Source organism: Belonocnema kinseyi, chromosome 8 (assembly GCF_010883055.1).
Source record: "Belonocnema kinseyi isolate 2016_QV_RU_SX_M_011 chromosome 8, B_treatae_v1, whole genome shotgun sequence".
Classification (NCBI taxonomy): Eukaryota; Metazoa; Arthropoda; class Insecta; order Hymenoptera; family Cynipidae; genus Belonocnema; species Belonocnema kinseyi.
The window spans coordinates 10,489,448-10,509,910 of NC_046664.1; the positions used below are offsets into that span (position 1 = coordinate 10,489,448).

The following is a 20,463-nucleotide window of genomic DNA, read 5'->3' on the forward strand; positions in this document are numbered from 1 at the left end:
TTTTTTTTTTTTTTGAAAATTCAAAGGATATCAGAAAAAAAAACATATTTCATAAAATTATCAGGTATTTCTATAGATTTTAAGGGACTAAAAAACACGAATTTTCTAGGGTTTGCATCATGTTCGAATCCTCTGAAATATCTGGAAAACTTCAATTTCTTGAAATTTCATAACAATTAAAATAAAAAAAATGTTAAGCATGTTTTCACACAAATTCCTTACCATTTTCTGGAATCTCTTAATTTATTGTAAAATCATATAGATCCCTAAAATGTTTTAAAAATCCAGACTTTTCCTGACCGATAAAATTCAAAAAGAGCAACAAACAAAAAAAAAATACCTCGGGTGTCCCGGCTCCCTGTATATATCCAGTTGGAAATACTGATTATTGATCAAGAAACAACGTCGTCTTTTGAAAATAGTAAAGTGTGAATCATCCCTCTGGGCGAGCATATTCAAATAATCCCTGTGCGTCAGCTGCGTTTTGACTTCAACAACTTGTCCGCACATCTTCGGCCGTCGAATAGTGTGAATGTAGGACCAGTGACCTGTCAAAAAACTTGATCAGTACCTTCCCGATTCCCAAATACTTATTAATAATTATTAATTACTATATACAATAATATATTATACAGTAATTATCAATAATTCCCAAAAAAAAAAAAAAAAAAAAACCCTCACCTTTCTGTCCCCTCTTCCGGAGACGAGCCTGCAACTTTGGTGTGTTTCCCTGCAAATAATTATGTACAACATCAAAGTCTTGGAAGGGTGGAAACTCGTTGTCTGGTGGCAAGGGCGGCTTGACAAGAAATTTGACTTTCCGACTACTCGCGCGCAATCGATCTCCGGTATCGATGCCCAATTTTTGGCACACGCACTCTATCATCCGGCAGATTTTGCTGTCAAAGTCCTGGGAATTGTCAATGACATCGAAGTAAGGATGGCCCACCCAGGCTGCCGCGGCATTGTAATCCAATTCGCGGGCGAGTTCGACGCCCTCAGAACGGCAAGCATGGTCTTCGGTGGAATAAAATTCCTCGGCGCCATTCGCTGCCGAGACCATGTGGATTATTTGATTGTAGCGATTGTCGCGCAACTCGACGTTATTCCATCCATTCGAAGCCATCATCAACTCCCATTTGTCTTTTGAAATAACTGCGGACCAAAGGTCGGGAAATTAGAATTAGAAACTGAAATGCGTGGCTCAGATGCTAATTTCCATATTATCGCCATCATCATTAAATTGATAAGCGACAACTTAATTTCACATTTCCAATTATAATTTTTGTTGCGAAAGTCAAAAAGTTTCGTATCTTCTTGATTTCCAATAATTAAGAGATTTTCGGAATCGTTTATCAAAGCCTGAGGTTTAATTAAGTTCTAAACTGACACAAGTTATTTATGGATTCATCAGGTTAAAAGTATTTTGCAGAGCTCAGGCCTCGGACTTATTTTTAGAAATTCAAAATAGTTGTCAACAGTAGCGTAAATTTCGAAAAAAGGGTGGCCGTTTTAATGAAAGAAACAAATTCGCGGTCATTCCCTAAATTTTTACATTTGAAGCAATAAAAACTGAGCTGCAAATTACGGCACCCAAAGTGGAAATCTTCAATTTTAAACTTTTAAAAATTAAGTTTAAAAGTTTTATAATTAAAAAATGTTGTATTCAAATTTTCACTAATTTACACCTATAAAATGGAAGCTACTATTTAAACTTACAAATTAAAATTTTTTAAATTTTTATAAATTGTAGAGTTCAAAGATGCAGATTCAGTTCCAAAAATCTATATCCACGTTATCATTTTCAATACTCTAAATTTAAGAACCAATCAATGAATTAAAAAATTGTCAAAATTATGTGATTTAAAGCAATTTTAAGCTTGAAAAATTAAAAATTGAACGATAACATGTTTTAATAGATTGAACACTTCTTAACCCTTAAACTGCACACTGGGTGTCTGAAACCCAAGGAGTTTTACGATTTTTCTCCGATTGTCTACGTTTTTTTTTCAAATACGTAAATTATCACTGAGGCTTTAAAGATAGATTTTTCCTATTTCGCATTGTTTCAACACAAATTATTATTTCTTTTAGCCAAAAATATCTGAAGGTGTTTTTGCAAGCGTGCAGTTTAAGGGTTAAATTAGAAGGTAAATTATTTTTATTTTTATCCGTTTAAAAAGTACTGAAATTCTTCGAAATTTTGCTTCAAAATATTTAAAAATTATTTTAAAATTGTTTTCAGAACTTCTAAACATCCTTTAAAATGATTTGAATTTTCATACAATTTTACCTGGATTTTTTTTTAATTCTGCCAAATAAAATTTTTTTCTTAGTCCATCTAAAAATTTTCGAAATTTCTGAAATCCCTGGAAATTTAATTTAATTTATTCCCCTAAGATCTCTAAAAAGCATTTGAAATCTATTGAGAGCTTGTAAATATTATTGAAATCCTGGATACCTTTTTAAAATCCTTTGCATTTTTCTAGGATCCAAACAAAAATCTTAAAAATTTGCCAGTCATGTTAATTCATTTGAATCTTTTAAAATACCCTAAACTCTTTAAAATTATTTGAAATCCTTTTAAATTGATAAAATTTCTTAAATTTGAAAAAATCCCTATTAATCCCATGACAATTAAACAATAATTTTTAGATAAAACCCTTGAATATTTTAATTTTTTTTTGAAATCCTATGAATCCCTGAAAATTTGTGAACATAAAATTTAACTTATTCCTTTAGTTTCTCTAGAAATCGGTTGAAATCCATTGAAATTTTTTTAATGTCATTGATATTCTGAATATCTATTTAAAATTCTTTGAATTTTTCTAAAAACCTGTGACATTTGTTGAAAAACTTTTAAATTTTTATCAATCGCGTCAATTCCTTGGGATCTTTTAAAATAAAATACCTTAAACTTTTTTAAATTCTTTTGAAATCCCTCAAATGTTGTGAAATCCCTGGCAGGCCCATAAAAGTTAAAAAATGTTTACATAAAAAATCATTTTTCATAAAACTAAACAAAATAAATATTTTAAATAAGCCCCTTAATTTCTGATTAAATCCTCTGAAATCATGGGAAAATTCCAAGTTTTATTAATCGCTTGATATCTATAGAAAACCCTTATAATCTTATGGTATTCTTTTATTTATTTTTTAAATCTTATGAACCCCTTAAATCTAGTTTTTTAATGCCTTAAAATCGATAGAAACTCCTTATTATCTTTTTAATCTTTTCATTTCCCTGTACTCTTTTTAAATTGATAAAATCTTTTAGTTTTTATGAAAGCTCAAGTAATCCCACAAAAATTAAATAATATTTTTATAAAAATAAACAAAATTTCTTTTAATCTTGTGGACTCTTTTAATGTCTTTTAAAATTCTATGAACCTTTCAAATATTATCAAACTCCTAGAAAACTTTTGAATCTTTTAAAATCGTTTGAATTCCGTAAAAAAATGTAAATTTCTTTAAATCTTCTATAATCCTACGAAATTATTTGAAATATTCTTAATTTCATTAAAATTCCTTAAATCTTGTGAAATTTTCTGAAATCCTGTACAACTTAGAATCTTTTTAAATTTATTTTGAAATGTTGAAAATTCTCTAAAAATTCTTTGAAATTCCAAAAACGCCTTGAAATTGTAAATTTCTTGAAATTTCTTGGAATCTTGTAAAATACGCTAAAATAATTTTTGTATCTATTATATAGAACTGTCCAACTTATGATTTGACAACTAAACTTTTAAACTCTGTTAAGTTTGAATAATAAAAGTCGATATTTCTGTATCTGTGATACAAAAAAAAACCTCTACAAAAAATTAATTAAAATTTTAATTACAAATCCAAGGTGTCTTTTCTGACCACTCTAATCGTTCAATCAAAACCAAATAAACTTATTTCTCAGATATTCAAATAATTAAAAATATACACAAATATTATGTTATTAAGAAAAGTATAATAAATAACACATTCAAATTTCGCATACTTTCCTTGGACTTGAAAATTGTTTTTAAAAAAACTTAGGGAACTTTTATCGCTCATGATTATATATCTTTCAAGGCCAGTCTTCAATACTCTCTAAATTGTGTAAATATCGTTCTTAGTTAAGATTTACGTAATCACGAAGTCCAAATTCAATAATTATATACTCGATAAATAACAATTATTTGTAGAACAAAAATGTTACAGCTTAGTTTTATCATGTCTGTAGAGTTTCTATTTAAAAATAAAAATAGAAACAAAAATATTCCGAAAAATTTACAAATAGAAACCTTAGAGATTTCTATTTATAAAATATAGTTTTTGACACAAAAAACAGTTTTAGATAATTCATAAGAATGTCAAATGTACAAACGTAAAGATGTTTTAAAAAGTAAATTAAATTTTGAATCGAAAATCCAATCTTTAAATAATTTAAGGTATTGCATCTAGATCGATTATATAAAATAACGAAGAGGTAAACACATGCAAGTTTTTCAGTTAATAAAGTTTAAAATTCGTCATTATAATAAAAAAAATTGATTATATTATTTTTTAAACTTACATGCAGAGGCGTCCATGGCGCCACGATCACAGATTATAAGGCAATTTCGGGAGCAGCTTTCACCCAATTGAAAGAATGTATTTTCAATCTGGATCATGGTTCGCAGAAGATTTTCTTGGAACTTGAATGCTAACAAAAATAATAAATAAATTAAATATAGGTATCTGAATAATCCACATATTGGACAATTTGTTTTTCTCTTTTGCTAGCAACAGTTTTTAGCAAATATCACCTTACAAATCAGGGTATCTACTCAAATTAGATTACAATACATTTTTAAAAATATTAGCACAATCAATTAATTAAATGAATGAATGTTCCTGGTTTTTAATAATAATTAAAACAAATTTTTACTTTATCCCCTTATAGTTAACATTCAGTCAATATTTAGGTAAAATTAATGTGAGTAGTATATTAACTTTTCATGTAAAATTAAGGTAAATTTTCAAACAAGTGGATTAATTCTTTACCAAAAAGGACTATTTTTCAAGAAAATAAGTAAATTTTCAAACACTAAGATTAATTCTCTACCAAAAATTACTATTTTCCAACAAAATACATGAATTTGTCAATTAAAAAATATCAGTTTTCAGACAAATAGTTGAATTTACATCCAAAAAGAAGAATTTTCTACCAAAAGACGATTTTCAACAAATAAAATGAATTCTCAACCAAATACTTAAATTTTCAACTAAAAAATTATACATTTTTAAACAAATGCTCAAATTTCGAGATAAAAAAATCAAGTTTCAACCACAAATTCAACAGTTAAATTTTCAGTTAAAAAAAAAATTAATTTTGCACACATAAAAAATTATTAACCATAGTGATGAAGTATCAACTAAAATGGTAAAGCTTCAATTGGAATAGGCCAGAATAAAAAAAAAAATATATATATATCTCAATTTTTAACAAAAAAATTTACTTTCAATCAAGCAGAATTATTGTCGACAAAAAATGTGAATTTTCTACTGAAAATTATGGATATTTTAACTAAATACTTGAATTTTCAATCAAAAAGATACGTTTTCAAACAAGAAAATTCATTTTGTAATGTTTTATTTTCAAACAAAAATATTGATTTTCAAATAAAACGAATAATTATCTACCAAAAAAGACGATTTTTGAACAAAATACATAAATTTTTAATCAAAAATATTGAATAATAACATTTTATTAATATTCCTAGGAAAATAAAAAAAAACTTTACATTTTGACCAATTATTTTAAGAGAATATTAAAAAGTTTTTCAAAGATTTAAACAAAATTTTCAAAAAATATTCCAGAAAATTTTAAGAAAACTTTCTAAAATTTGCATGATAATTTTTAATCAATTACAATTTTTAAACAATTACAATTGTAACGTTTAAGGTTTAAACGCTCTTCGAAATTTTAACGATTCCAGACTTTCTATGTCAAACAATTCAGTTCAAGATTCTTTACTTTTAAATATTTGGTTTCAATTTACTTGTCTTAAATAAAAATTCACATATTGGTAAATATTCAATAATTAAGCTTTTTTTCAAATTAAAAATTTCAAATTGAATGAGTTAAAAATTGAATATTTCAGACTAAAACAATATTTTTAATTTAATAAAATCCTTTAATTAAGAATATATTATTACGAAGTTATTGTTAAGTTGAAAATAGCTCATAAACTTTTAATCACACCTTCACATTTGTTTCTTTCATGTAATTTTTCTTCACCAGACATTCAAATTGTAACAGTTTAAGTTTTAACGTTAAAATCTGAATATTCTTAAATTTTGAACTGTTTTAAAATCGTTTTGTCAAATCGTTTTTGTTCACTTTTTATTACTTAAAGTACAGATCTATTAAAAAAATGTATTCATTTATTAAATAAAAATGTTCTTTATCAAAAAATTTTGAACATCAAAGGCTTTTATTTTTTATTTGTTCAAATCTTTAAGAAAGCAATTAAAACTTCTTTAAATTAAAAATGTAAGCTTAGATATAAAAATTTTTAACGGAAAATTTTTAAACATACCAATTCAACTAATTATTTGAAAACTGTCGAAATCGAACGTGGACAGATTTTTCTTCTACAAATTTTTAAAATTTCCGGTTAAAAAAATCACTGTCATTTCCCGGTTTCTCCCCGTCTCAAAAAATTGCCGGTCATTTCCCGGTAGAGCGGCCACCCTGTTGAATATTCAGTTAAAAAAATTAATTTTTCAACAAAAATAATAAATAATAAATCTTCAATTGGAATAGATGAATTTTAAACTAAAGGTGAATTTAAAAAGAAAGAGTTTAATTTTCAACTGAGTAGTTTTAATTTCAATGAAAAAGATGAATTTTCAATTAAAATGAAGAATATTTAACAGGAATACTTGAATTCCTGCCAAAAAGATAAATTTTCAAACAAGAAGACCAAAAGAGACGACTTTTCAACCAAATAAATGAATTTTCTACGAAATAAATGAATTTTCAACTAAAAGATAAATTTTTCAACCAAATACTTAAACTTTAAACTAAAAAAGATCAAATTTTAAACAAAAATAGAATATTTAAATTTGAAGTTATAATAATTCATGTTCAACCAAAAAGATGAATTTTCAACTACAATGACGAAATATTCAATTATTTTCAATAATTTTTTTTTAAATAGTTTCATTTTCAAATAAAGTGATTAATTTCTACCAATAAAGACGAAATTTTAATTTCAAAATATCATTTTTTAACCAATCATTGAATAGATGCAAACTCCTGTTAAAAAAAAAAGAATCCAACGTTGTGGTCCAAATTTGGTCGCCTGGATTCCTGTTTTTTTTTTTTAACAGGAGTTTGCATCAATTTGATTATTGGACGTTAAATAGGATTTTTAATTTGGATTTTAATCTAATTTAAATTTCTTACATTTTAATCATTGAATAGTTAAAAGCATATTTATTTAACCAAAGACATGAATTTGTACTAAAATGATAGAATATTCAACTGGCATAGATAAATTTGCATAGTCGTTATCCAGTTTTATATTGTATTTTAACAAAAGAAATAAAGCACGCTCTGAAAAAAATTTCCTGACAATTCCAGATTTTCCAGGTAGGGTAGACACGCTGCAAACATAACGTAGGAAATTTTTATCATGTAAATTATGAAAAATAACTACCTTAATATAACTACTTCAAATTGTTATACAAATTCTACTCTTTTTGGATTTGGGAGCGCAACATTTCCTCAGTGAAAAAAAAAAAAGAAAAAGACTTTTTCGAATGGAACTCTGTTGTAATGTCTTTTGAATTAAAAAAATTCCTAATCATTATACTGAAACAATTTTTTGACTTCGGAATGAATCTACAATTTAATAAGACCTGGACCCCTCTTTACAAGAAAAATCAAGATTAGCTGCTTCATTGCGGCTTTAATGGACCACAATTACTATAATTGACAATGGCTTAAAGGACATGTATAGGGTTACGTTTAAAGGCACGTGTCTGATTCTCGTCATTAATATCAATTGCAGACTTTACAATACTTAATAATGTTTACAAAGTATAATGTATAACCAACTATTCTATTTCTGATTTGTTTTATCAATATATTTTCCTTATCATCTGTAGTTTTTATATAATCAATCTTTTTAAAAACTATTCTCGAAGTTAATTTATGTAATCTCTTGGGGACCGTACTTAAATTATGTAACAGCTCAAAGGGAAGGAGGAGTCGAGTTGTTTTGTTATGATTTGTTACCAAGGTAGCCGTTTTAACCACAAAAAAATCCCAGTTTTTTCCTGATTGGAAAATTTTTCTCACGGTCAATCAAATTAAAAAATTCGATATCTAAAGGTAAACAATTTTCTATTTGAAGTAATAAAAACTAAGCTGAAAATCATTTTAAGCAATTTTAAGCTTGAAATATCAAAAATTGAAAGATTACATTTTTGTTATAAACTGAACAATTCTTAAATTAAAAGTTAAATTATTTTCATTTTAAATAGTTTAAAAATCCTTAACAGGCTTCAAATTTTTATTTTAAAACCTTGAAACATCTACATGTTGTTTTACATAAAATCTTCCATATTCATTTGTGAAAATTTTGAAACTCTTTTCAAATCTTTTTAAAAATATTCTTCAATTAAATTTTTTCAAATAAAATAATTAAAGTTGTAACGTTCCAAGTTTAGATTTTGTTTAATTTTGAATATTTGATTGATAATTTCTGATTTTATATGAACAATTAAAATATTTCTAAATTATATTAATTGTTATTTTTCTTAATTAAAAATTAACAATTTTCAAATTTCAACTGAAACACTATTTTAAATTTAATAAAAACCTGTAATTATAAATATATTATTTCGAAGTCATTTTAAGATTGAAAATAGTTTATAAAGATTCTATCGGGTGTTTGCATTTGTTTAAGTACTTAGACTTTCCAATTAAAACATTTTAATTTTTAATGTAAAAATCTGTAAATTCTTAAATTTTGAATTGATTCCGAATCGTCTTGTAAAATCAATTATTATTACTTATTGATCCTTAATATAAAGTAGTTCAATTTTAAAAATCATTATAATTTATTTTTACATTTGATCCACTAGAAAGGTTTTTTTATTCAAAAGAAAAATGTAAGCTCTAAAATTAAAATCCAAAATAGAAAATTTGTAAGTGAAAGATTTTCGAATTATGCATTATAAACTGAATGATATAACAAATAAAAAAGATAAAAATTCAACTGATTTTATTGAAATTTTGAAATCAAAGTTGACAGACTTTTTTTCTAAAAATTTGTAAAATTCTCGGTCAAAAAATAAATTTACGGTAATTTCTCACTAAATTTACGCACCAAATAAGGCTGATATGTGAAAAACGTACCAAGCCAACAACGATTTAAAAAAATTTCAGTGAATTTTATTGGGATTTTATTTTATTTATAAATAAATATTGCTAAAGTCAGGGGACTTCTATAACTTTAAATAAATGTCAAGACAAATAAATACGAAATTTTTTGATTTTAATTTGAAATTACTTTATTCCGTTTATAAAAGATTGTATGAAAAATTGGTCAGGGGAAAATGAGAGAATTTTGAAAATCAAGTTTTGCAGTAACCCTGATATAACATTCTAGTTAGTAATTTATTTGTCCTGTATTTATATTTTTGCAGCTGCTTCCTCCTGAAGATTACCTTTTTGGTTATAAGTTTTATTATTTATTTGCAAATTCAGCAATTTTATATTTAAAACCCATATTTTGAGGTTCAAAAGTCTAACTGAAAGTTAACTATTTAAAAAAATTCATCTTTTTAAATAAAAAATTCAAATATAATAGTAGAAATTGCATCTTTTTTTGATAAAACTGTTTGGTTGAAGTTTCAACAAATGTGTTACGAAAATATCTTTTGGCTGAAAATTCATATTTTGGTGTTGAAAAGTCAACTGAAATATTTTTTAGCTGAAAATTCAAATTTTTGTTGTTATAAATTTGTCTTTTTGATTGAAAAATTCATCTGTTTTAGTAGAAATTTCGTCTTTCATGGAAAAAAATGCAACTGGTTGAAAAGTAATCTTTTTTTAATTAAAAATTCAACTGTGTGGGTAAAGTTTGAACTCCTTTGTTGATTTTTCTTTAAATCAAGGTTTACTATTTGGTTGTAAATGTAACTGTTTTGTTGAATTTTTTTTCTGGAGATTCATATTTTCTTGTTGAAAATTTTATTCGTCACAGTAATCGTAAAACATGGTTATAATTTGAATATATTAATAAAAAAATATTTTTAAAGCAAAATTTAATGATGAACCCCGCATATTTTCAGCATTCTATAACAGCGAATTTATTCATATTTCTAATAATTAATTTGAAAATTCAGTTATTTAGTTGGAAATTTAATTTTTTTTTCAAAATTCCAGTATTTTGTTAGAAAGCCATCTTTTATAGAAGAAAAGAAATTTTTTATTCAGGTACGGCCCCTTATCACCTACATTCTTATATAATCAATTTTTAAAAGCTGTTATCGAAGTTAATATTTAATCTCTTATCAAGCATTGGCAATTCCAGGCGTGCTGAATTTTAACCATAATCATGCCTATTTTATTAATTGGATCCTTGATGACGAATCACAATGTAAATTGAAAAAATCATTTTACTTCGATATGATAAATGAAAAATAAATTATGAGCTTCGACGTCAATGTTTAAGTAGAACGTCATTGATTAACAGATCTGTGATAAACTTTGTAATCGTCACTTTAATTCACCTAATCTACATTTAAAAGGAAAGTACTTTATTTTCGTTTATTTAGCTTTTAAATTAAAAATGTGCTTCCGAAAAAATTATAAATTAATTAAAATTATAAATTAAAGTAATACTTGCAATAATGGGAAATATTAAATTCTGAATAGCTTTTTTTTTAATTACAAAAAATGTCCTCAAAAATCGAATTGTTAATTTTTTTTAAATAATTGAAACGAAACTTCAAGAGAAATTAGTGCTAAATTGAATCCTGCAAAGTTTTGTTTGGAAAATTCTATTAGATTCGGAGAAAATTCAGGCGGAGATTTATTTTTTTCGTTCGAGGCACAAGTGTTTTTACATTTATTTGTTATATGCAATTGTTATACAATTATTATTGTTATTTTAATTTCAAACAATAATTTCATAACACGCTAAACATTTACAAAATTTCCTTCTGTACAAATATTTGATTATTTTATTTTTAACAAATAAATCATTTTTGTAAAACAAATTTTTTAAATGTTTAAATTTCAGAATTTTATAATTCGGAAATTTTCTTATCGGAAATTTCCCAATTCGATATTTTATATAATTCGAGAATTGTGCAGTGCCGGGAATTTTATTTTCCGGGATTTTTCAGTCGTCCCATTCTAAAATTGGAAAATTCCCGAATAATAAAGGTACGACTGAAAAATTCCGAAAAATCAAATTTCCGACACTAAAATTACCGAATTGGAAAATCCCCGAATAATATAATTTCCGAATAATAATAATCCCGAATAATAGAATTCCTGAATAACAAAATTTCCGACAGTTTATAATATAACCGATTTAAAAAATGTCCAAATAATTAAATTCGCGACAGAAAATTTGCCGATTTACAAAACATCCGAACTAGGAAATTGCCAAATTTAAGCATTTAATTTATTTATAAATATTATTGATTAAAAATACAATAATCAAATGATTTTATCAAAAATAAAATAGTTTTAATATTTAAAGTTTCTAAAATTATTGTTAAAATTTTAAATAACAATAATTAAACAAATATATTGACGGATGCAAATGTTTTCTATTATTGTTATTTTTAATTCAAATAATCATGTTATAAACTTTAAGCATTAAAAATAATGTTTTGTTATAAAAATATTTTATTACTGTATTTTTAATAACTATATAATATTTATTAAACAATGTAATTGCTTTAATTTTGGAATATTCCACTTCGGTAATTTACAATTCGGAAATTTTCTGTCGGTAATTTTCCCATTCAGTAATATTATAAACAGTTCGGAAATGTTATTATTCGGGAATTTTTCAACTCTGAAATTGTATTATTCTGAAATTCTCCAATTCGGGAATTTTACCGTGCCAGGAATTTTATTTTACATTTGTTTCATAAAAAAAATCCCGGGAATATAAAATTGCCGAAATACAAGAATCTCGAAATTGAAAATTCCAAAATAATACAATTCCCAACAGTACACAATATTATCAAAATTGAAAACTCCCCACAGAAAACAGCAAAATTAAAAAATATGTGAACTAAAAAATTCCTGAATTTAAGGAATTGAAAACAATTATTTATTAAAAATAATGTAATCATAAATTTTTCCCCAACAAATTTTTCTTAATGTTTAAAACTTGTTTTAATTATTTTAAAAATTTAAAATAACAATAATTGAAAAAAATATATTTCTAGATGAAAAATCTTGTTTGAAAATGTGCATAACATTTTGGAAAAATGAGAAAAGAAGTTCTAAAAAATCGAATTGATAATTTCAAAAAAAGATCGAGATAAATCAGCGCTGAATTGAATCCTGTAAATTTTGCTTGTAAAATATTATGAACTTCGGGGAAAAATGACAGAGAATTTGTTTTTCGTTCGTGTCGCACGTGCTTAAAAAATTCAAACAATAATTTTTTTAATCTTAAAATATTGACAAAATTATTTTTGATAACAATATTTGCTTATTGTATTTTAATTAAACAAATAATATTAATTGCAAAACAATTTTTGTTACTGTTTAAATTCAGGAATTTTTTAGTTCGTATATTTTATAATTCGGCAATAGTCTTCCGGCAATTTTCAAATTTGGTAATATTATCAACTTTCGGGTATTTTTTTTAATTTGGGATTTTTATATTTCGGCAATTTTTATCATTTTTGGGAATTTTCATTATTTGATAATTTTCAAATCAGGAAATTTTATTCTGTAGAGAATTTTATTTTTCGGAATTTTAGGGCCATCCCAAAATAAGCATTTTTTTTTTGTTGAAAAAATAGGTCTGTAAAACTCTTCAATTTTACCAAAATTTTAGAAAAAAATAAAGATTCTTTTTGTACCTCCCTAATAAACACGTTATAAAATACTTTTTAGACAACAAATTATTTTAACAATTTTTAGTTGAAATTACATCATGTCTCACTACAGTTTTCTGACAATTTAAAAAAAATGGTTAAATTTTAATCAATCTCGGCCAATTTTTCGGGGAAAAGATTATGTACAACTCTACAGTTTCCAGTTTTGAAAGTAAACTTTTCTATGGCTGACATTGTTAAAATAATTTTATTCAGAATTCAAAGTTTTTAAAGAAATTTTAGAAAACGTTATACCCGAAAAATTAAACAATTATTTATCAAAATTCAATCATTTTTAAGAAATTTATAAGAAAGAACCTGGCTTTTTGTAAGAAAACTACTTTAATAATACCTTAACCAAATTTTTGAAAAATTGAGCTTTATGTGGCAAAAAAAAGTAAAGCTTAATAAGGCCAGGCAACAACGCGGTCAACCGAAAAAAAATCATTATATTTTATTATTATATATTGTTATTTATTAAGTTATTATTTTAAACACTGCTTTCAATATTGATGGTAATTTGGTTTGATGTTACAAAAATAACTTCCTTGAAACTACACCGGGTGACTCAATTTTCAATTAAAAAAAAAAAAAAAAAACATTTCTCGTAAAAAATCGTTACTAATATCACCTTTACATTATTTGGTTACAATATTACATTAAACAATGCATTTTTTTTAGACGTGATGTTTATGCTGCTAAAACCCCAGTTATTTTAAGAGCCTCGATTAACTATCTATCAGAATTCTAATTTCATTCTGATCCTATTACCAAGCCAAGAATCACTTTGGAGTCTTTCCCAAGATTAATCTTTCTTTTATCCAATTTTAATCGTTTGGTACACAATATCTGAGATCAATTTTGTTTTGTGCTGTTGAGAGTTTTATCAGCTTGTTAGAAGAAAGAGAATTACAATCGCCAATTAAATTACATAGCACGCGATTGTTGGCAAGAGAAAACAAAAATAAACAATGCATGTCAAGAGACTACAATGTGTCATTTTGTCAATTATCCCACGCAAAATTCGCGATTAGATTGGATGTTACATCTTAAAAAAAGTATCGTCTCGAATCTTGTAATAGGAAAGACAAACAATTATGCGGAAGATTTCCTTCAAATGATAAAACTGCTCTATATTTCTCTTATCGGTCTTCAAGATTTCCGGACAAATCTGTCAATCTAATACTTTTTTTTGGAACATTTTTATCTCTCAGAATCAGAGTATTTCAGTTCAGGACGTTGACTTGCATTCCAGATTATAAATGAGTCATTCGAGCTTCAATTAAATTTTGTATTCAATCTCTCAGGTGGAAAAATGTATGTTGAGACGGAGGAAAATTTATCTGACTGGTATACAAAAAAAAAGTCTTATGGAAATTTTCCTGAGATTCGATATCATAATCTTGTAATGAACCTGGATCAATCTATTAATCAGAATTGTTGATATAAGACTTAAAATCTCTTTGGATTTTTTTTTTATCACTTTTAAACAATCATATTTTTTGGACAAAAATTCAACAACTTGGTTGAAGGTTTAACTACTTTGTTGAATATATATCTTTTTGGTTTAAGAATCATCTCTTTAGTAACTTTGGTTGAAAATTTAACTTTTTCGTTGAAAATTAACGTTTTTCTTTAACTGAAAATTTAACTATCACTATTCAATAAAAAGTTTTTTCGTTCAATTGAAAACTCATGTATTCGGCTTAAAATTTGTGTTTTTTTTTTTGTTATTTTTTAATTTAAATTCCAGTATTTTTTATTCAAATATCAACTACACTTTCCATTGAAAATTAATATTTTATGTTTGGAAATTCAACTACTTAATTATAAGTGGAACTACGGCATAAAAAATCAATTTTTTTATGAATATTCATAATTTTAGTTGAAAATTCATTTTCATAGTGGAAAATTTAACCAGTTTTTAAAAATAAAAATATAACTATTCCATTTTTGATTAAAAATTTATTTTTTTTTAATTGAAAATTTATCTTTTCTATTTAAAAATTCAACTATTTGGTTAAAAATCCATGTATTTTGCTGAGGATTCAACTATTTTGCTGAAAAATCGTCTTCCGTGGTTGAATTCGACTGTTTTGTATTTCAAATTAAAATGGTTTTTGGTTTAAATAACAAGTATTAGAAGTTACATGGAGAAAGTATAAAAAAATTCGACTTTTGGTTTAAAATAAATAATTTGGTAGACAATTAAACTATATAGTTGAAAATTGACTTTTTATTAAAAATTCTTATTTTTGGGTTGAAAATTAAATTTTTTGTAGACCTTTTTTTGATAAAAACTGTTTTGTTGAAAGTTAATTTTTTAGGTTGAAAATTGAACTATTATGGTAGAAAATTCAACCATTTATTTGAAAAATTAATTTTGGACTTGGCATAAAATTAACTTTTTTGGTGATAATCCAACTGTTTTGTAAAAAATTCATCTATTTTATTGAAGGATCGTCTTTTTAGGTAGAAAGTTAATCTTCTTTCTCTGTTGAAAATTGATTTTTCTAAACTGAAAATGTAACTATTCCATTTTTGATTGAAAATTAATTTTTTATTTGAAAATTCAACAATTTGGTTGAAAATGCATCACTCTTGATTGAAAATGACATTCTTGTTGAAAATTCATCCTTATAGGGTTAAATTCAAATACCTTTTTAATTAAGGAGGGGTACGGGGTTCCAAAATGTCCCAAAATTGATAACGCAATTTACGGATGATCCTGAACAAAAAAGTAAACTTCTTTTGCAGAAGTGATTCTAAATTTGTTTAAATTTGAAAAATACTCGGGATTATATAGCTTGAGCTTCTTGTTTTTTTATTTTTTAAATTAATGAAATGAGTCTAACAATTCCAAAAAATATTTCTATAGAACGCAACTTAATAGGAAATAAAAAAAAAAGCAAGTCGAATGTTAAGGTTAGAAAATTTAAACTTTTACAATCTTATGTCTTAGAATGAAGTTTTAAATGATTGACTATGAAAAATAAAATGAATCAGATGGATAAATTTCAAGTGAATTAGTTTCTCTTTTATAATAACAAATATTGAGTATTAGGTATTTCATCTTTTCTAAAATAATAGGAGACTTCCTACGACAAAATTTATTTTTGACTTCGAAAACAAATTAAAGTTAAAATAATTTTTATATGATATGAATTTTTTATTGGTTTTTAAAAATGTTTTAAATTAATGAAATGAGTCTAGCAATTCCAACAAATTATTAAAGAGATTTTTTTAAATAAACTAAAAAGGATTTACAATACGTGTAGATTAGTGGTAAAAAAAAACAAATCTTAGATTTTTAAATTTCATCCCTTCATTTTCTGTTATTCAGTGAAAAAAATTTTCCTGATTTTCTTATAATTAAAAAAATGTTTAGAGTTAGTTTTTGGCCCCGAAGCGCTAAAACGTCAATAAATCGCTTGAATACGAGAAAAATAATAAATACTTCATAAGAGCTTCACAAATTTTATTTTGTAACTAAATGCACCATCGAATTCACTGAAAGTCACCCTTTAAGAAATTTTTAAAGCAAAGTTAGTATTTTCCATATTTGCATAGTAATTTTTTTTTACCAAATAATATAAAATGAGGGGGTGAAATATTAAAAAATAAAGAATAAATCTTTTTTCGGCCACCTTAATGTAGATACGTGGCGTATTTTTTGAAATGTTACTCAACATCTTCTGGTGATCAATAATAGCGATACAAGGAGTTTTTCGAGGGCTTACGACTCACCCTCGTTGGATTCAACCTTGAAAATTTCCGGCCACTTGGCTTCCTCGTCAATCGAAATCTTCAATTTCGAATATAAATTTGAGACTTTAAATGGGTCAGAAGTCCTAATCTCGCCCAAATCAGCTACATTTAGGAGGATTTTTCTTTTAAATTTGCAATTGAATGAAATAAGATGAGATACTTACGGCAAATTAAATCTAAATGTAACTAATCTATTGCACTATATTTTACAATTAATTACACTCCAGGTCCCATAAAAGCCGGTCCAGTTTTTTAATTCCTACAACTGATTGCCCACGCAGTTTTCCAAAGGGTCAGGGCGAGAGACGGTTGCGACTCTTTTGCTCCGGAAGGGTCGCAGTGCGCGAGTACTCAATCAAGTATATTGCGCAATCTTATGCATTCTAATTGGAAGCGATACTGGCAGCTCTATCTGCTTACGTTTCGAGGGCACGGATTTAGTAACAAGGCCAGTGCGATACAATCCCCGAAACTTTTATTATATGGGACTTGGAGTGCATTTTGACTTCTTGAATTATCAAAGTAGGTGCGGCGGAGTATGTATGAAGTGGATGGAGATCCATACACTAGATCGAAGAGTATGAAATTCCATACACTGAAATGAGGAAGACTTCATCCTTCAGTATATATATATTTCTCTTAAACACTCAATTTTTGTATTTAAATTTACAATCGGTTTTTATTTGAAATATCAACAGGATATCTGCCCTACTTGGAAAACATGAAATTTTTAGGGAAATTTTATATACCTGGAAAAACCTGGATATGTCAGGACATTTTTTTTCAAGTCAGGGAATTTTTTCGAGAGCGTGCTTATTTTTGTTAGATAGCAATATAAAATCGAATGACGATGATTCCTTATTTGTAAAAGTAGCTTTATATATTACTGCATTTAACTTTTTTTGTTGAAGATTTGGTTTTGGGGTTTTCATTAATTTTTTTTTTTACTAAAAATTCAACTATTCTATTTTTGGTTGAAAATTTATCATTTTTAGTTGAAAATTTAAATATCTGGTAGAAAACTCATGTATGTTATTCAAAATTCATCATTTTTAGTAGAAAATTTGTTTGAATTCTTTTCTCTCTTTTGAATGAAAATTCTTTCTTAGTCGAAAATTCAACTGTTTTTATATAAAAATGAAAATATTTTTGGTTAAAATACCAACTACTACATTTTTCGTTCAGAAAATATCTTGCAATAAAAATTTAATTAGTTGGATGAAATTTGAACTCTGTTGTTAACAATTTCTTTGCTTGAAAATTCGCATTTTAATAGAAAATTCGTGCTTTCTTTGGCTGAAAATTAATTTTTGACAAATAGTTTTTAACTGTAAATGTAACTATTCCAATTAAAAATGATACAATTTTAGTTAAAAAATAATCTCTTTGGTTAAACACAAAGTTCTTTAACTAAAAATTTAACTATTCAATTTTTTGTTAAAAAATTAAACTATTTTAGTTGAAAATTCATCTCTCTGATTAAACATTAATTTTTTACTGAAAATGGTTTGTTTAAAATTAATTTTTTTTTAAATTTATCTTTTTGGTTGAAAGTTAAATTTTTTGTGGAAAATTCATCTTTGTAATTTAAAATTAATCTATTTCATTTTATGTATAATCATTTTAGTCGAAAATTCATATCTAGTCGATTTTTTTGTTATTTTCGTTTTTAACTAAATATTTATCTATTCCATTTTTTGTTGAAAAATTGTCCTTTTTAGTTAAAAGTTCATGTACTTTGTAAAAAACCGTCGTTTCTGGGGAAAAATTAATCTTTTTCGTTTGAAAATTAAAGTATTCGAATTCCTTTATTTTATTGAAAAATTGTGTTTTTTCAATAGAAGCTGAATTTTTTTGATGAAAATTTATCTTATGTTTTAAAAATAATCCTTTTGTTTTATAACTCAAGTTTATACAGTTAAATATTCATCATTGCAGATAAAAAATCAAATCTTTGGTTGCAAATGAAACTCCTTTGTTCAAAATTCATTTTAGTTGAGCTTTTTTTGAAAATTAATTCTTTTTATTTAAAATTGAACTATTTAAGTCTTGGTTAAAAATTTATGTTTCTCAGTTGATAATTAAATTTTTGGTTAAACATTCAACAATTTTTTTTAAGTCATTCTTTTTTTTTTAAATACAATACAATAAAATTTATTTCTGTAAAAAAGGAACTGTTTTATTGAAAATTAATATCTTTTGGTTGAGAATTCAAATATTTGGTTAAAAATGTTCTTTTTTAGTTGAGTTCAATTGTTTTTTTTTTTACTTAAAATAAAAATGTTATTAGTTCAAATATTAAATTTCCTTTAAGTATACAACTTTTTAAATTAAAAATTTATTTGGTAGAAAATTGAACTACTTTGTTAAAAAATAAATTTTTCTGGTTGAAGTTTCATCATTTTAAGTTATTCATCTCTTTGGTTAAAAATTCTATTTGGTGAAAAATGTATCTATTTTCTTAAAAAACCGTTTTTTGCTTTGCAAATACATTTTTTTAACTGAAAGTTTAACTATTCTCATTTTTTTGCAAAAATGTATCCGTGTTAGTTAAAAATTCAACTATTTGGTTGCAAATTAATCTGTTTCGGTTAAGGATTCGTTTTCTTTCTCTAAATTCTTCTTTTTCATTGAATTCAACTTTTTTTATTATAAATTAAACCCTTTTTTCTGGTTTTTGAATTTAAAAAAAAATGTTTTATCCAAAAACTATTGAAATAAGCCAATTTTTCAATCTAAATACGGATTTGATTCAAACCGAGAAGCACTAGCATGTTTATTTTTATTCATGAGTAGATATAAATTCATTAAAATTAACTTGAATTATTTATATCAGCTTTTTTTGCTGATCCTCTCAAAATAGTTAAAGAAATAAATCATTTAGTGCTTTAAATTTTGGTTCCAAGTACTAAGCATAAAATCTATTTATAGGGTGACCGCGCAACTTCATTGTCAAAATTCCTTGACGTTTCCTTGATATTTCCCTGACTCATTTTTCATTTTCCCAGGCCATTCATATTTAAAGTCAAGTCTAATTTACTTGAAAAAAAAGCTAAAAAGTAAACCAAAAAATGAATAATTTTTAACTCAATAAGCGACTAAAAATGAATAATGTGCTTTTGAATTTAAAAGAATTCAAAAAAGTGCGATTTTAACAAAGTCAGAAAAAAACCATTCAAGTTGAATAGAAAAGAATTTAAGTTAATAGAATTTTTTTAAATAGAAAAAAAATCCACTATTTTTATAAAATTGCAGTGCATTTAGATGATTTTATGGGAATGAGAAAAATTCGATGAATTGAATCTACTAGGTTATAAAATTAATTTAGAAAAATTCAAGGAAATTCAGTATCAATTGAATAAAAACTAAAAAAAAATCTACTGAATTCAGTATTATTATAAAGATTATAAAGAATTCAAAATAAATTAACAAGAATTCAGATGAATTCCGAAGAATTAAAAAAAAATAAAGATAATTAAAAACAATCCACAGATGTACAGTCTGTCAAGTTAAAGCGTGGGTGGCTTTACTCGCAGTCGGTAAGGTGTATCGACATGATTTTGGTGTCAAAATATTAAGAAGAGCTCCCTC

General features: G+C 25.3%; 1 protein-coding gene across 1 annotated transcript in view; it reads right to left on the reverse strand.

The window, feature by feature from the left end:
- Window positions 1-294: 294 nt before the first annotated feature.
- Window positions 295-20,463, reverse strand: part of LOC117178963 (TRPL translocation defect protein 14) — a 38,607-nt gene continuing 18,438 nt past the window's right edge. Inside the window, exons 5-7 of the mRNA XM_033370556.1 lie at window positions 4,547-4,675; window positions 682-1,155; window positions 295-548 (exon numbers count right to left, since the gene is read on the reverse strand). Coding sequence (XP_033226447.1) covers window positions 310-548; window positions 682-1,155; window positions 4,547-4,675 — 842 coding nt within the window. The 3' untranslated portion in view covers window positions 295-309. The remainder of the gene's footprint in view (window positions 549-681; window positions 1,156-4,546; window positions 4,676-20,463) is intronic.